Genomic DNA, 14,294 nt, shown 5'->3' with positions numbered 1-14,294 from the left:
CAAATTACTTGAAATTCCTTGTAAATTAATTTTCTCATCGGTAAAATGCAGGAAAAAAAGAGTACCTACCTTACTTCATTGTTGTGAGGACTAAATGTGTTGTTGCATACAAAGCACTTTGCAGTGTGAACATATAGTAAATAATATATGCATGATGGCTGTTACTGTTATATATAGCTTGAGTATGCAAGAAAACAGAACATTTTATTTTTTAAGCATTTCCCTAGAACTAATATATTTGACATTGTTACAAATAATTATCTGTTTTTTGTTGCAGTGTTTGGGAAATGGGAAGTAATGACAGCTGGCACCTGAACTAAGTACTTTCATAAGCAACACCATTCCAGAACTTCAGGATGAATGGGGATATGCCCCATGTCCCCATCACTACTCTTGCGGGGATTGCTAGTCTTACAGACCGTAAGTTTGGTTAACGTTCTACTCTGACATTGATTTTTAAAGAGACTATGACAATAACTGTTGGTGGTGTCATAAATAACACAAAGTGTGTAAAGAGTTTAGATTTTGAATGACACATTATTATTTCCTTTGGTTTACTGGCATAAGTGTGAAAGTAACAAAATTAGTGAACTAATAATAAGACCTTAATTTCTCTTTCATACTAAGGACCCATTAAGAAATGGTAGTATGTTTTTGTTTAAAGATCTTGCATGAAAGGGATAAATGTAAAAGTAAGGATCAGAGAAGATGAAACAATCATTAAGAAAAATCGAAACTGAAGAAACATGGTTTGCGTATAGGAATTATTACACACTTTTAAAAAAGCATTTAGTGAAATGGTAACTGAAACTGCCCTTCAAAGAAGAAAATTTGATAGCCCCACTTAATCTAATTTCTTAGTGATATTTATTTTGGATATCATGTTTGGTAATCTTTTGGAGTTTGTCACAGATGTCAGGAGTCTATTTTACCATGAACACTTAAGTTTCTTAAGAACATTGTCATTCACTTGAGGTTTAGTTCAGTTCAGTCGCTCAGTCATGTCTAACTCTTCGCAACCCCATGGACTGCAGCACGCCAGGCTTACCTGTCCATCACCAACTCCCAGAGCATGCTCAAACTCAGGTCCCTTGAGTTGGTGATGCCATCCAACCATTGCATCCTCTGTCGTCCCCTTCTCCTCCTGCTTTCAGTCTTTCCCAGCATCAGGGTCTTTTCCAATGAGTCAGATCTTTGCGTCAGGTGGCCAAAGTATTGGAGCTTCAGCTTTTGCATCAGTCCTTCCAAGGAACATTCAGGACTGATTTCTTTAGGACTGACTGGGTTGATCTCCTTGCTGTCCAGGGGACTCTCAAGAGTCTTCTCCAACACCACAGTTCAAAAACATCAATTCTTCGGCACTCAGCTTTACTTATGGTCCAACTCTCACATCCATAAGTGACTACTGGAAAAACCAGAGCTTTGACTAGATGGACCTTTATTGGCAGGTTTAATCGGTGGAGTGCAGTATTTTAGGGACTCATTCTTTTGGTAGGCAACTTTAATTCTTAGTCCTTGTGTAAAAACTACTCACAATGTTAGTCCTTATCCTACCTGATAAATAAAGGGGAGAAGACATATGAGAAGGAAGGGTTGATGGTGAATAGCTGACATCCTTTCTTTGTAAAACAAGCATTTTGCAAGATATAAAGTTTCATAAAAGCAGCTATAGGAAAATAACTTAAAGAAATGTTTTCATTTATGTTCCCCCAAATACTGTTTTTTTCTCTTGTTAATTTCCAGCTGGTTTAAGTGGGTGTAAAATAGATAACAGCCTACAGCTTTGAAGCAGGGCTAGTTTCTAAAATCTGATATAACAAGAAAGTAGTTGGTGTGGTTAAAATAGGTAAGAAAGCTTTTAAAATAGTCTTTAGTTTTGGTTATCACTTTGTTCAAGTAAGGCATAAATTCATTTGATACGTTGTAGGAGTGCAGAGTCAAATAAACAACCAGGAATTTCTTTTTTTTGGTTGGGGGGCGGTGAGTTCTGTGCATTATCTCAGCTGTACGTCATTTAAAAAATTTTTCTGCCCAGTAAATTCTGTTTATTAAGTAATGGTTTGTTTCCAATGTTTTTATGAACAGAAACCTATTATTACCCGTAGTGACTGAGTGGCATGATAGTTAATTCTATATAGGTGATTAAAAATTAAACCAAAAACAAAGACAATGTTGATAACTTTTTAACTTTTATTTTAAACAAATGAACAAATTCCTTCTATGTGAAGAGACATTAAGTAACTGAATTTAAATAACTGTGAACACTGATGTCCTTTTTTTTTTTGCTGTCAGAATAGAATGAAGAGATTATTTAGGAATTCACAACTTAAAGCAAAATTCCTTAGATATTTTTCTTTCTTTAGAATCCTATTCTATGGATGTTGTTCTCCTACCAAAGTGAGCTATTTTTGTATTTGCCCAAGCTTTTAAAAACACACATTAGTCGTCTATCTGGTGAAGAGTCAGATATTGTTACTTGGTTTATTTATTTGATTATGATAAATCTTTACAGTAGAAGTAAATTGGATTAATTAATACACTCAATTTTTAGAAATTACCTATTTTTTTAATCCTACTTTTTTGGCTATTTATAAAATTAATAAAGATATTAAGACATGAGAAGTTAGCACAGAGTTTTAGTCTCAGTAGTATAATCTATTGTGGTCAAAGGGACGTTTGGGGAGTTTTGTAGAGTAGTTTGGGGTTTGTATGGGGAGAGACAGAATGCCTTTTAATAATTTGTCACACTGATATTTTACAACTTATTTTTAATCCCATATATATTTAAGCATGAAAGAGGTTTCATACTGTTACTCAGTTAATTTCTCTGATTTTATTCCAAATAGTCCTGAACCAGCTGCCTCTTCCATCCCCTTTACCTGCTACAACTACAAAGAGCCTTCTCTTTAATGCACGAATAGCAGAAGAAGTGAACTGCCTTTTGGCCTGTAGGGATGATAATTTGGTTTCACAGCTTGTCCACAGCCTCAACCAGGTATCAACAGATCACATGTAAGTATATTCTAAAGTAAGATGAAATGTTTTGGTCCTAGTAAGAGAATCAGTATTCATGGTTTAACTTTTATTTCTAAAAAGTTTAATACATAATTTTAAATTATTGGAATATCCTCTTGAAGATATAGCCTTATTGTGGTGAGATATTAATGAGATTTAAATAGACCATAGTTATTTTTGAGACGGTAGTTCTGATGCATGTAATTCTATGAATATTTTTTTGATTCTTGGAATAATCTTGGGATTCATCTAGATGAATCTGTGCAGAGGTCTCAAGTTGTTCATTAATTTAGCTCCTTTTCCTGAAATTGCTGGAGTAGTTAGAATTCCTGGGCAATAGGGAGTTTAATGATGGTTCTGTTTGGAATAGGCTTATATGCTTTTCATGTAAAGTATAGCAAGAACTCAGAGATTAATTTCAAGGAAGGTTGCTACAGAATTTGGAACTAATTTTTCTCCAGGACTTATTGTACAGTGTGAACATAGATGTGTATTTTCACACAGTTGACTTTAAAATAATATGAACTTAAATATGTAGCTTATTTACAGACTTTTTGCACAAGTATACTTTTTAAAATTTACTTTTTACTACCAAAACAGTATATATGTATACTCAACACAATGTATAAAACACACTACTCAACACAAAAATGTATAAAAAGTTCATAACCCACTGCACAGTGGTACACTTGTGCCCTTCCAGTCTTTTAATTTTTTCAACTTAAAGATTCATTATTTAGGGGAATGAGTATAAAACACATTATAATGAACAGATCTCTGCCATTACCTGTAGCTCATACTTTGGGGCCATTTTTTAAGCTGATGAATTTAGGAGAAATAATAAATGTGAATTTTCTGATGGGAAACTGAGAAATGATTGTTTAAAATCAGAAGGAAGTATATCTCTACAGAAATTCAACAGTGTCTGAGTATTTTATTGCTTCTTATACCTGTGCATTCTCTTCTTTTTGGCTCTGTTGGGACTGTATTGCGGCTTGTGGTCTCTTCGTTGCAGTGCGTGGCTTTCTCTCATTGTGGCGTGTGGGGGCTTCTGAAGTTGCAGTGTGTGGGCCTAGTAGTTGTGGCTCGAGGGCTTGGTTGCCCTATGGCATGTGGGGTATAGTTTCTCTACCAGGGATCAAACCTGCGTCCCCTACATTGGATGGTGGATTCTTAAATTATTGGACCACGAGGGAAGGCCCTACCTGAACATCCTTAATCGAAAGATTTTCACCACATATTTAGAGAGATAAGAGGAATAGCACATATACAGTTATGATTAATTATATGGTGAGCTGCTTTGATTGCCCCCAGAAATGTATTTAATTTTATTATTGGACACCATCTTTATGAATCTTTCTTATTAGATTTAATGAGTGCAACAGTAACATGTAAAATGTGAAATTTTAAATACTTCCTAAATTTTATTTCTTAGCATTTACCTATAGTTGTGAACTTAACTTGCTACTTACTAACTGCAGCTATTCTTAACCACTTACTTGGGTTTTTTCTCCCCAGTGGCTTTATTTGAGATGAGAATAAAGAGGGGGAAATTATATAACCTTGGGTCTTGTCTTAATCAACATGGCAACATTATTTCATTCAGAGGACATTCTCAAAAAGACAAACTCACTTATATTTAGATATAAGGGAGAAAATATATTCCAAGCCCGGATATCAACTTCTGTGCATAATTATCACCTTTACCCTTCCATTGTTTTGAATAGACACTTATTTTACACTTTTATGCTAATATAAACATTCTTACATAAACTTACAATCCATAAAATAATGTTTTGGGTTCTTTTTGTTGCTGTTGTTTAAAATGGGGAAAGGAAAGAAGTGTATAATCTAAGTAATAGAAAATAAAGAATTCTTAATGACCATCACTTTTTTAATGTTTTATATTTATTTTTTCAATGCCAGAGAGTTGAAAGATAACCTTGGCAGTGATGATCCAGAAGGCGACATACCAGTCTTGTTGCAGGCCGTCCTGGCGAGGAGTCCTAATGTTTTCAGGGAGAAAAGCATGCAGAACAGATATGTACAAAGTGGTGAGGTTTTAATAATTGAATTTCACAGTATATATATTTTTAATGTATCTTGTATCAGAACTTGCTTCACCTGTAAATTCAGCTGTCTCCTTTAACAAACTAGCCTGTCATCTGTGAATGCTCTGTGATACCTTGAATCAAACCAAAAACAAAAAGGAAACTAAATAATAGATAGTAACATTCTTGCAGTTTATTTCAATTAGGCAAAACTTAATATGCAGTTTGCTAGATATTTCAAAATGTATTAATTTAGTCAACGAAAGAGCTTTTTATTTTAGAAACCTAGAGTAGATATGAAAGAAGTCTTTTCATTAATCAAATAATAAAAATATCTGTAGAGCTTCTCAAAATGTAGTATGTGTATAAATAAATATACCAAGTATTAGTTTTAGTACTGATGGTGATTACATTCATGGTTATATAGTAATTGGTTTAATACTTCTGTTCTTTAGAAATAGAAAAAGGTTTATAACTAAAGTATTACTATTAAGGAAAACTCTATTTATAATAAGCATTAGAAAAACCATAAAAATACTACATCTAGTGCATATGATTTTTCTGTAGTCAAGGAGAATCCTGAAGTTAGGAGCCTTGTTCTGGTCTGAAGCTTACTGAATCTAGTAAGCTCAAATGCTTGCTTCCCTCTCAAGATTAAAACAGCCAGAAGGGAATAGTTAGACAACCCAGGAAGATCCAGTTTATTTAATTGATTATTTGTATTCAAGAATATTGTCACATTTGCTGACAGTACCTCCATGAAGCTCATCATTCCATTTCTTAGTTTTGTTTTTAAATAGTATTACTATGTTGATGGTGTATCCTTATGTGTGAATTGTGTTTTTAAAGCAATTGCATAGTTGCTATCCATTTCCCAAAGTGAATCTAGGGAAATTTCCTTTTAGGAAATCGAAGTCAGGTATGCGGGACAAGACTGAATCTTCATCGGTCTTGGATGGCAGTAGTAGGTCACAGATAGAAATGGTGAAAGGAAAGCTAGAATTAAACATATTCTGGAAGAATGCTGGAATGAAAGAAAATATGGAGACATCATTGATTGGAAGAAAGACTATAGGCATATCTTGTTTTATTGCACTGTGCTTTTCTGCACTTCTCAGATGGTGCCTGTTTAACAAATTGAATGTTTATGGTAGCCGTGCATTGAGCAAATCTGTCAGTACCATTTTTCAAAAAGCATTTGCTTATTTTGTGTCTCTGTCACATTCTGCTAATTGTTACAATATTTAAAACATTATCACTGTGTTTGTTATGGTGATGTTTGAAGTTACTATTATATTTGAGGGCACCAGGAACCACACCCATGTAAGTCAGTGAATTAATGGATAAATGTATGTTCTGGCCGAACTGGCAGTTCCACTTTCCTTGAGCCTTGCTGTTTTCTGAGACAGAACATATTGAAATGAGTCCATTAATAACTCCACAGTGACCTCTTAAGTGTTCAAGTGAAAAGAAGAGCCACATATCTTTTACTATAATCAAAAGCCAGAAATGCTTAAGCTTAGTGAGGAAGACATGTCAAAAGCCAAGATAGGCCAAAAGCTAGGCCTCTTTTCCCTTACAGCCAAGTTATCAAAAACAAAGGAAAAATTCTTGAAGGAAATGGGAAGTGCTACCCCAATAAACACTTGAATGTTAAGAAAGTGAAAAAACCTTCATTGCTGATATGGAGAAAGTTTTAGTGGTCGGGGTGGAAGATCAAACTAGTTAGAATACTCGCTTAAGCCAAAGCCTAATCCAGAGCAGGGCCCTAACTCTGGTTCTCTCAAGGCTAAGAGAGTTGAGGAAGCTGCAGAAGAAAAGTTTGAAGCTAGCAGAGATTGGTTTATGAGGTTTCAAGAAAGAAGCTATCTCCATTAACTTTACAGTGCAAGGTGAAGCTGCAGGTACTGATGTAGAAACTGCAACAAGTTATCCAGATCTAACTAAAATACTTAATGAAGGTGGCTATGCTAAACAAAAGATTTTCAGTGTAGAAGAAACAGTTTTCTATTGGAAAAAGATGCCATCTAGCACTTTCATAGCTAGAGAGGAAAAAGTCAATGCCTGGCTTCAAAGCTTCAAAGGAGCTAGTACAGGTGATGAATTTAGGTTGAAACTAGTGCTCGTTGACCATTCTGAAAATTCTAGGGCCCTTAAGAGTTATGCTAAATCAACTCTGCCTGTGCTTTATAAATGGAACAAGAAACCAGGATAATAAGCATATTTGTTTATAACATGGTTTATTGAATACATTAAGCCCACTGTTGGGACCTACTGCTCAGAAAAAAGAAAAAAAGGTTCATCAACTCAATGGACATGACTTTGAGTAAACTCCGGGAGATAGTGAAGGACAGGGAAGACTGGCATGCTGCAGTCCATGGGGTGACAAAGAGTCAGACATGACTTAGCAACTTAATAGCGCAGTTCTTTGGATCTTTGAGAGAATCAGAAAGAACTATTAGGATTTCATTTGACATTTTTATTTATAAAGCCAATGCCTCTAAACTAGTAATTCCAGCTTGTCATATTAATGATAGTTAATTCAGGGGAAAATACTTTTTAACTCTCGAGTTTTGTCCCCTTCTCTCAAAAAAATCAAAATCAGAAACAGTAGTTATAGTAATTAAATTATTAAGCCATGGGATATATGACTTAGTACTGAATTTAGGTTGGAAGAGAAAATTCATAAACTGAAATTTAGACTACCTATAAAAGAAAACATACTATTAGTGTTGGACTTTGACGTGATTTTGTGCCCTCATGTCATTCAGCTGTTGTCGTTGAGCTAGAATCCTTTTTGTAGCTCCTGGCAAATAAACATGTAACTTTTGTTTAGATGTTTCTGGTAAAAGGCACTTTTCATATCAGCAGCAGAAAATGAACTTTGGGGAAATAATGTGATGCTTGAAGTTCCCAAAAAGAGTAGCTATATGTATCGTAAAAAAGGTGAGCATTAATTATAGATATTTATCTTTGATTTTAGAGTGTCTAAATAGCTGAATTTTTCTGCATCTCCTATATAACAGAATGTAACAGTTGAAAGAACAGTGTGAAAGGAAATGTGAGACTCTGAAAAGCTGTTCTCATACTTTCATTCATTAAACAAATGTTCATTTAATCCCTATTTTATGGCAAGAATTATTGTGAAAGAGTAGGAACATTCTTTTGTTCATTAAAAGACTCTGAGATGGTAATTTCAATACCTCAAACCTTAGACCTTTAAGAAAATTACTTCTTAAAAGTTAGGTCCAAATCACAACAAAATACATAGAGTTGTTAAAATTAAGTTCCGCATCACTGACTCGATGGACGTCAGTCAGTCTGAGTGTCCGGGAATTGGTGATGGACAGGGAGGCCTGGCGTGCTGCGATTCATGAGGTCACAAAGAGTCGGACACGACTGAGCGACTGAACTGAACTGAACTGAAGGAGGGGAGATGAATGTAATAAAATATTGTGCATAATAGGAAATACCATCCAAAAGCCTATTGTAGACAGAAGTGTGTAGTATTTATTAAGGGATTAGGTTAGAGGTCCCCAGCCATTTTGACAGCAGGGACCTATTTCCTGGAAGACAGTTACTCCATGGACAAGGAATGGGAGATGGTTTTAGGAGGATTCAAGCACCTTCTATTTATTGTGCACTTTAATGCTGCCACTGATCTGACAGGAGGTACTGGTTCACATCCTGGAGGTTGGGGAATCCCTGGATTAGATGAAGTGGCTTATGAAAGTTCTTTTCAGTTCTTAAGCTGAATGTAGGACAGTAAATAAGCAAGTAATATTTAAAAACATAGCTCTTTATCTCTGTCCCTGGATTAGTTGACATGCTAAAAGGATGTTTTGGTAAAATTGGTTGTGCTTAAAATTTATAGTTTCTGTATTTTGGTCTTCAAAATGAACATGTTGGTCAAAAAGAAAAGAACAGAAAGAACTTCTGAGTGTTTGTGAGAGAATAGTTGATTTAAATCACTTAAAGAATGCTTTACCATTAGAAGAAAATAACATACTTACTGTTTTTGTGTATTATGTAGGAATGATGATGTCTCAGTATAAACTTTCTCAGAATTCCATGCACAGTAGTCCTGCATCTTCCAATTATCAACAAACCACTATCTCACATAGCCCCTCCAGGTAATGTATATATCATTTTATGAAGAGCTATTTTCTATAGTGAATGTGTTTAAAAAATATACAGTATGTACATGCATTTAGGTTAATGGTGAAATTCCTAAAGTTAATTCCTAAAGCTAATTTACCTAAAGTTAAAAAGTTTAGATGCTTATCCTTACATAGCACATGAATATTTGCCTTAAAACGTTAAATGTGGAAATGCTTTAATATACTGTTTGAAATAAATGGTAACTTAATTTAATGCAAACAAAAGAATGTGTTAAAATACAGCATGTTTGAGATAAATAAGAAAATTCTTGGAGTAGAATTTAGGGAGCATGTAAAATAAGTGAATTACTCTATTTGAAAACTGCTTTAGTATAACTCTTAGGTTATGAATTGTGAATGATTTTTGTACATTATTTTTCAGAATTTTCTGTGTACATAGATTTAATTTTATTGAAATAACAAGGAATATCACATTTCATTTCCTGATATTGTTTATTTGGATTTTGGATTTTAGCCGGTTTGTGCCACCACAGACAAGCTCTGGGAACAGATTTATGCCACAACAAAATAGCCCAGTGCCTAGTCCATATGCCCCACAAAGCCCTGCAGGATACATGCCATATTCCCATCCTTCAAGTTATACAACACATCCACAGATGCAGCAAGGTAAGAAAGCTGGTGCTTATCCACAGGAATGCCTATAGGTCCCGCAAATCCATTTTTTTCTTTACTTTTTTCTTTTCATAAGTTTTCAAACACAAATACTAAACTGTATACTTATTCATCAGTAAATATTTCTTTTTAACTATGGCTTATGTAATTAAAAACATATTACATTTATTGCTTGGACATTCATCATTTTGGAGGTAAAAAGATAAGTATAATTTCAGTCTTTGGATTACCTTATATTAACAACTGAGTATATCTAGTTATAAAATTAGGAACTGCTTTATTTAATTAGGCTTCTTTTAGTAGCACTAAGTCAAAGAATTATGTATTAATTAGTAAAGTATATGTAGTGTGAAAAATTTAGTATCAAGTATATACAGTACTACAGTACTAATAGAGGAAAATTAATAATCTTGGATGCAGAATTTTGTGGGATTAGATTACTAGTTCTTATTTGAAGTTAGTTGTTGATAATATGTCTTTTTTAAGATCATACTACCTTGGGATATATGCCATGGCTACCAAATAATATATTAATGTTCGTATGTATTTGTTTTTACTTTTTTGGAGAAATTTTAAAAAATACAAAATAAAACACATATACCTATGTTTTTGTCCCCCATAATTAACAACAAATTTTTATCAGTCACAATCAGCCTTTAGTTCCTGTTTGTATTCTTAGTTTTTTATTATGCATGGAGTCAGTATCTTAAAAAGTTTTAACTTGGGGTCATCTATTGAAACATCCAGATTCTGGTTTTCCAAACTAGATAATGAAATATTAGATTGAGTTTATTTCATATAGTAACTCAGGGAAAAACTTGCAGGCAATCAATTCACACCTTTGAAATAGACACCTCCAAAATTATAGGATTTAGTGTGAATGCAGACAGAAGTATGCATGTAGATTGGCTCTTGATATTTGTGAAATATTATTATTTTACTCTGGGATGCCAGAGTTACCTGGAGAAGGAAAGGCAGCCCACTCCAGTATTCTTGCCTGGAGAATCCCATGGACAGAGGAGCCTGACAGACTATAGTCCATGGGGTAGCAAAGAGTCGAACACGACTGAGCAGCTAACACACACACACACACACACACACACCAAAGTTATGAGGATCATTTTAAATGTAATTAAAAGGAGGAGAAACGTTGACAGAACACGTTTGCTTCCTACAGAAATATCTACATATATATGTGTAGGGAAAAAAAATGAGTTCTTACTGTAAATACTGTTGTCACTTTATAAGGAGGTAAACCCAGCTTTTTCAAAAGAATAAGTTGAAATCACAAAATCGAAAAATATATACATAGTTTGAGGGCCTATTCAGTAATTAGTCATTTCTTGGAAATGTTCAGATACTTGAGAAACTAAAAATAATATTCAGAGATTAGCCTCAAATAGATACCAAAATTATCATAAAGAAAACATTTAATGTGGTAAGAAGCAGATAGGTAAATGGAACAAAAAAAGATTCCAGAAATAAGGCAGATGTCTGTGGGAACTTAGAATTTGTGAAAGATAACATTTAAAATTCTTGTAAACTTGAAAAGTTTTCACGTGGAAAACTAGAGAATAGCACAGTGGACCATTTTACCGATAGCATCCTGCCTCTCTGTCCTTAAATACATTTGCTAAGAAGGCAAAGTTCTCCTTTATAAACACCAAGTGTAATAATTTGCCCCTAAAAATACTGAGAACATTTCTGTAGTGTCATTTGATATCCAGTCTATATTGTTTTCACCAGATGCCCCAGATACATCTTTTATAACCTTTTTCCCCCATATATAATCTAATCTAGTTTCTCACACATTGTGCTTGGTTTTTACATCATTTGACTCTTTTAAAAATCTATTTGGTCCCATAGTCTCTCTCCATGACAGTAATTTCTGGGTTTTTTTTTTTTTAAAGAAATTCTGTGCTACCTTGTTGTGGAGTATCACATATTCTAGACTTCACTATTTCCTTTTGTGTTGTTTGATTTGCTCATATACTCCTTATGTTTCCTACCAACTGGAATTTATCATTAAAGGCTCTATTAATTTCTAGTTTTATATTTTTGGAAAGGAAGCTAAAGTAATATGCACTTCATATTGCATCACATCCGAAGACTTATAATCACAAGTGGCTTCGCTATTAGTAATATTTAGGTGGTAACCACTTCTTTTATAATGAACATAATTTTTCCTTTGCAGTTAGTAAGTAATTTGTCAGATTATACTTTGAGATCACATAACTCTGTTTCCTATTAATCTTTATCCTAAAGGGTTTACCATCCAATAGTGATTCTCTTTCCAATTCTGTCATTCTAAGATGGTATCTTGCATCAGTATGTAATAGTGGATTGTTTAGTAAATCATGTTGGATAGGTTGGCTAGACATTTTGAAATTTTAGTTGATTCTTAGATCATCTAGAGGAAGAATGTTCTAGGTAGATAAACGGTTTACATGTTTGTTTGTATTTTGACTCATGGAACTATAAGAAGAAAACATGAGGGTGAATTTTGGGTAAAGTTAGGTCAAGAAATGGGCTTCCCTGGTAGCTCAACTGGTAAAGAATCCACCTGCAATGCAGGAGACCTAGGTTCAATCCCTGGGTTGGGAAGATCCCCTGGAGAAGGGAATAGCTACTCACTCCAGTATTCTGGCCTGGAGAATTCCACGGACTGTATAGTTCATGGGGTCACAAAGAGTCAGACACAACTGAGCGACTTTCATTTACTCACCAAGGGTCAAGAGGCCTTTCTAAGTAGGACTGTATTCTAGAAATGGGGGAAAAAACAAATTGATCATAAATTTCTATGTAAGAGAAGAGAACAAGTAAAAACAGGTAAATTGACTAAAGAAGTAAATAATTTACTGAAAAAGAAAAACAAATTGGATGCAGGTTTAATATGGTCAGCCTGGTTCACAATTAGAGAGATGTTAATCAAAATTAAATTGAAATAAAATTTTATTATAACTATCAGATTAGTGAACATGTTTTAGTGTGCTGGGAAATTCAAACTTCATACGGTCTTCATAGGGATATAAATTGGTAGAACCGTTTTAGAGAGCAGTTTGACAATATCTATTTTTGTTTAAAATCTGCCTCAGTTCTTCAAAATCTGTCTCTTATAACTGGGGGAGTTTATAAAGCATGTTCAGACAGTTCCATCTCAAGTTCTACCAAGCATTCATGGAAAGGATATTCTAATTTTACTAGAACTAAAGACCTAAGTATGAAAAAACAAAACTGTGAAACTTTTGAAAGAAAATTTTGGAGAGTAATTTTTATGATTCTGTGTTAAGTAGGGAATCTGAATGTGTAATACACATGAAAAGATGCTTGGCTTCACTACTATTTAAGGAAATAAACAAAGTAACCGTCAGAGACATTTCTCATCTTCAGATTGATGAAAATTGTTGGCAGGAATATAGAGCAGCAAGAATACTTGTCTGTTACTAGTAGAGTGGTCATAAATAATTTGGAAAACTATTTGTTAATATTTAGCAAGGGTTAAAAACAGGAATATTTAGCAGTTTCACTCCTAGACACATTTATATAAGTCATTATAAGAATACATAATACATTACAGCATTGTTATGATGACAGAAATATTCAGGAAATCTAAACTACTAACATAAGTCTGGATAAAATGTGTACATTATGCAGCAGACTATATGTCATTATTTATTTAAAATAAATTAAAACTACATCTATAAAAATAGATAATTTCAACACAATATTGAAATTGAAAAGTTATAGAAGAATATATACATATACCATTTATATAATGTGCTAAGCAGTAATGTGTTATTTAGGAATATATTCATTTATAGCAAAACTATAAAGATATTCATAGGTAGAGTGAACTCTAAGTTCAGTAGTAGCACTTGCTTTTAGTGAATAAGAGGAAGAAAATAAAGGAGAGGTATATGCATGTATATGGAGAGCTTCAACCATATCTAATATCTTATTTCTTTTCAGAAATCAATCTGAATGACTTGTGGCACGGTGTTAAGATTTGATTAAGCTGTGTATAGTCAGCCAGCTTATATTAGTCTTTGTAATTTATGAAGAAAAAGTATTACTTGTGAACAATTATTGTTACTATCCTCTAAGAATTTTACCAGTTTATTTTTATAAATCTTTTTTAAAATTCTTATTAATTTCAGCATCGGTATCAAGTCCCATTGTTGCAGGTGGTTTGAGAAACCTACATGATAATAAAGTTTCTGGTTCGTTGTCTGGCAATTCTGCTAATCATCATGCTGATAATCCTAGACATGGCTCAAGTGATGACTACCTACACATGGTGCACAGGCTAAGTAATGACGTATGTAATCATATTAGTTATCATTAAGGTAATGAAATAGTTCTAATATTTGTCGCATAACCCAGTATTTCAATTCTATAATAAAAAGGAAATCTGTCTTTTTTTGAGGATTATACT

At 33.7% G+C, this 14,294-nt stretch overlaps 1 protein-coding gene across 1 annotated transcript in view; it reads left to right on the top strand.

The window, feature by feature from the left end:
* Window positions 1-280: 280 nt before the first annotated feature.
* NIPBL (NIPBL cohesin loading factor) overlaps window positions 281-14,294 on the top strand; it is a 113,436-nt gene continuing 99,422 nt past the window's right edge. The window contains exons 1-6 of the mRNA XM_052658967.1: window positions 281-420; window positions 2,847-3,012; window positions 4,942-5,069; window positions 9,100-9,199; window positions 9,702-9,853; window positions 14,017-14,177. Of these exons, the coding sequence (XP_052514927.1) occupies window positions 357-420; window positions 2,847-3,012; window positions 4,942-5,069; window positions 9,100-9,199; window positions 9,702-9,853; window positions 14,017-14,177 (771 nt within the window). The 5' untranslated portion in view covers window positions 281-356. The remainder of the gene's footprint in view (window positions 421-2,846; window positions 3,013-4,941; window positions 5,070-9,099; window positions 9,200-9,701; window positions 9,854-14,016; window positions 14,178-14,294) is intronic.

Source organism: Budorcas taxicolor, chromosome 20, assembly GCF_023091745.1.
Source record: "Budorcas taxicolor isolate Tak-1 chromosome 20, Takin1.1, whole genome shotgun sequence".
NCBI lineage: Eukaryota > Metazoa > Chordata > Mammalia > Artiodactyla > Bovidae > Budorcas > Budorcas taxicolor.
Note: the sequence above shows the minus strand (reverse complement) of the source record. Positions and strands in the feature narration are given on the sequence as shown.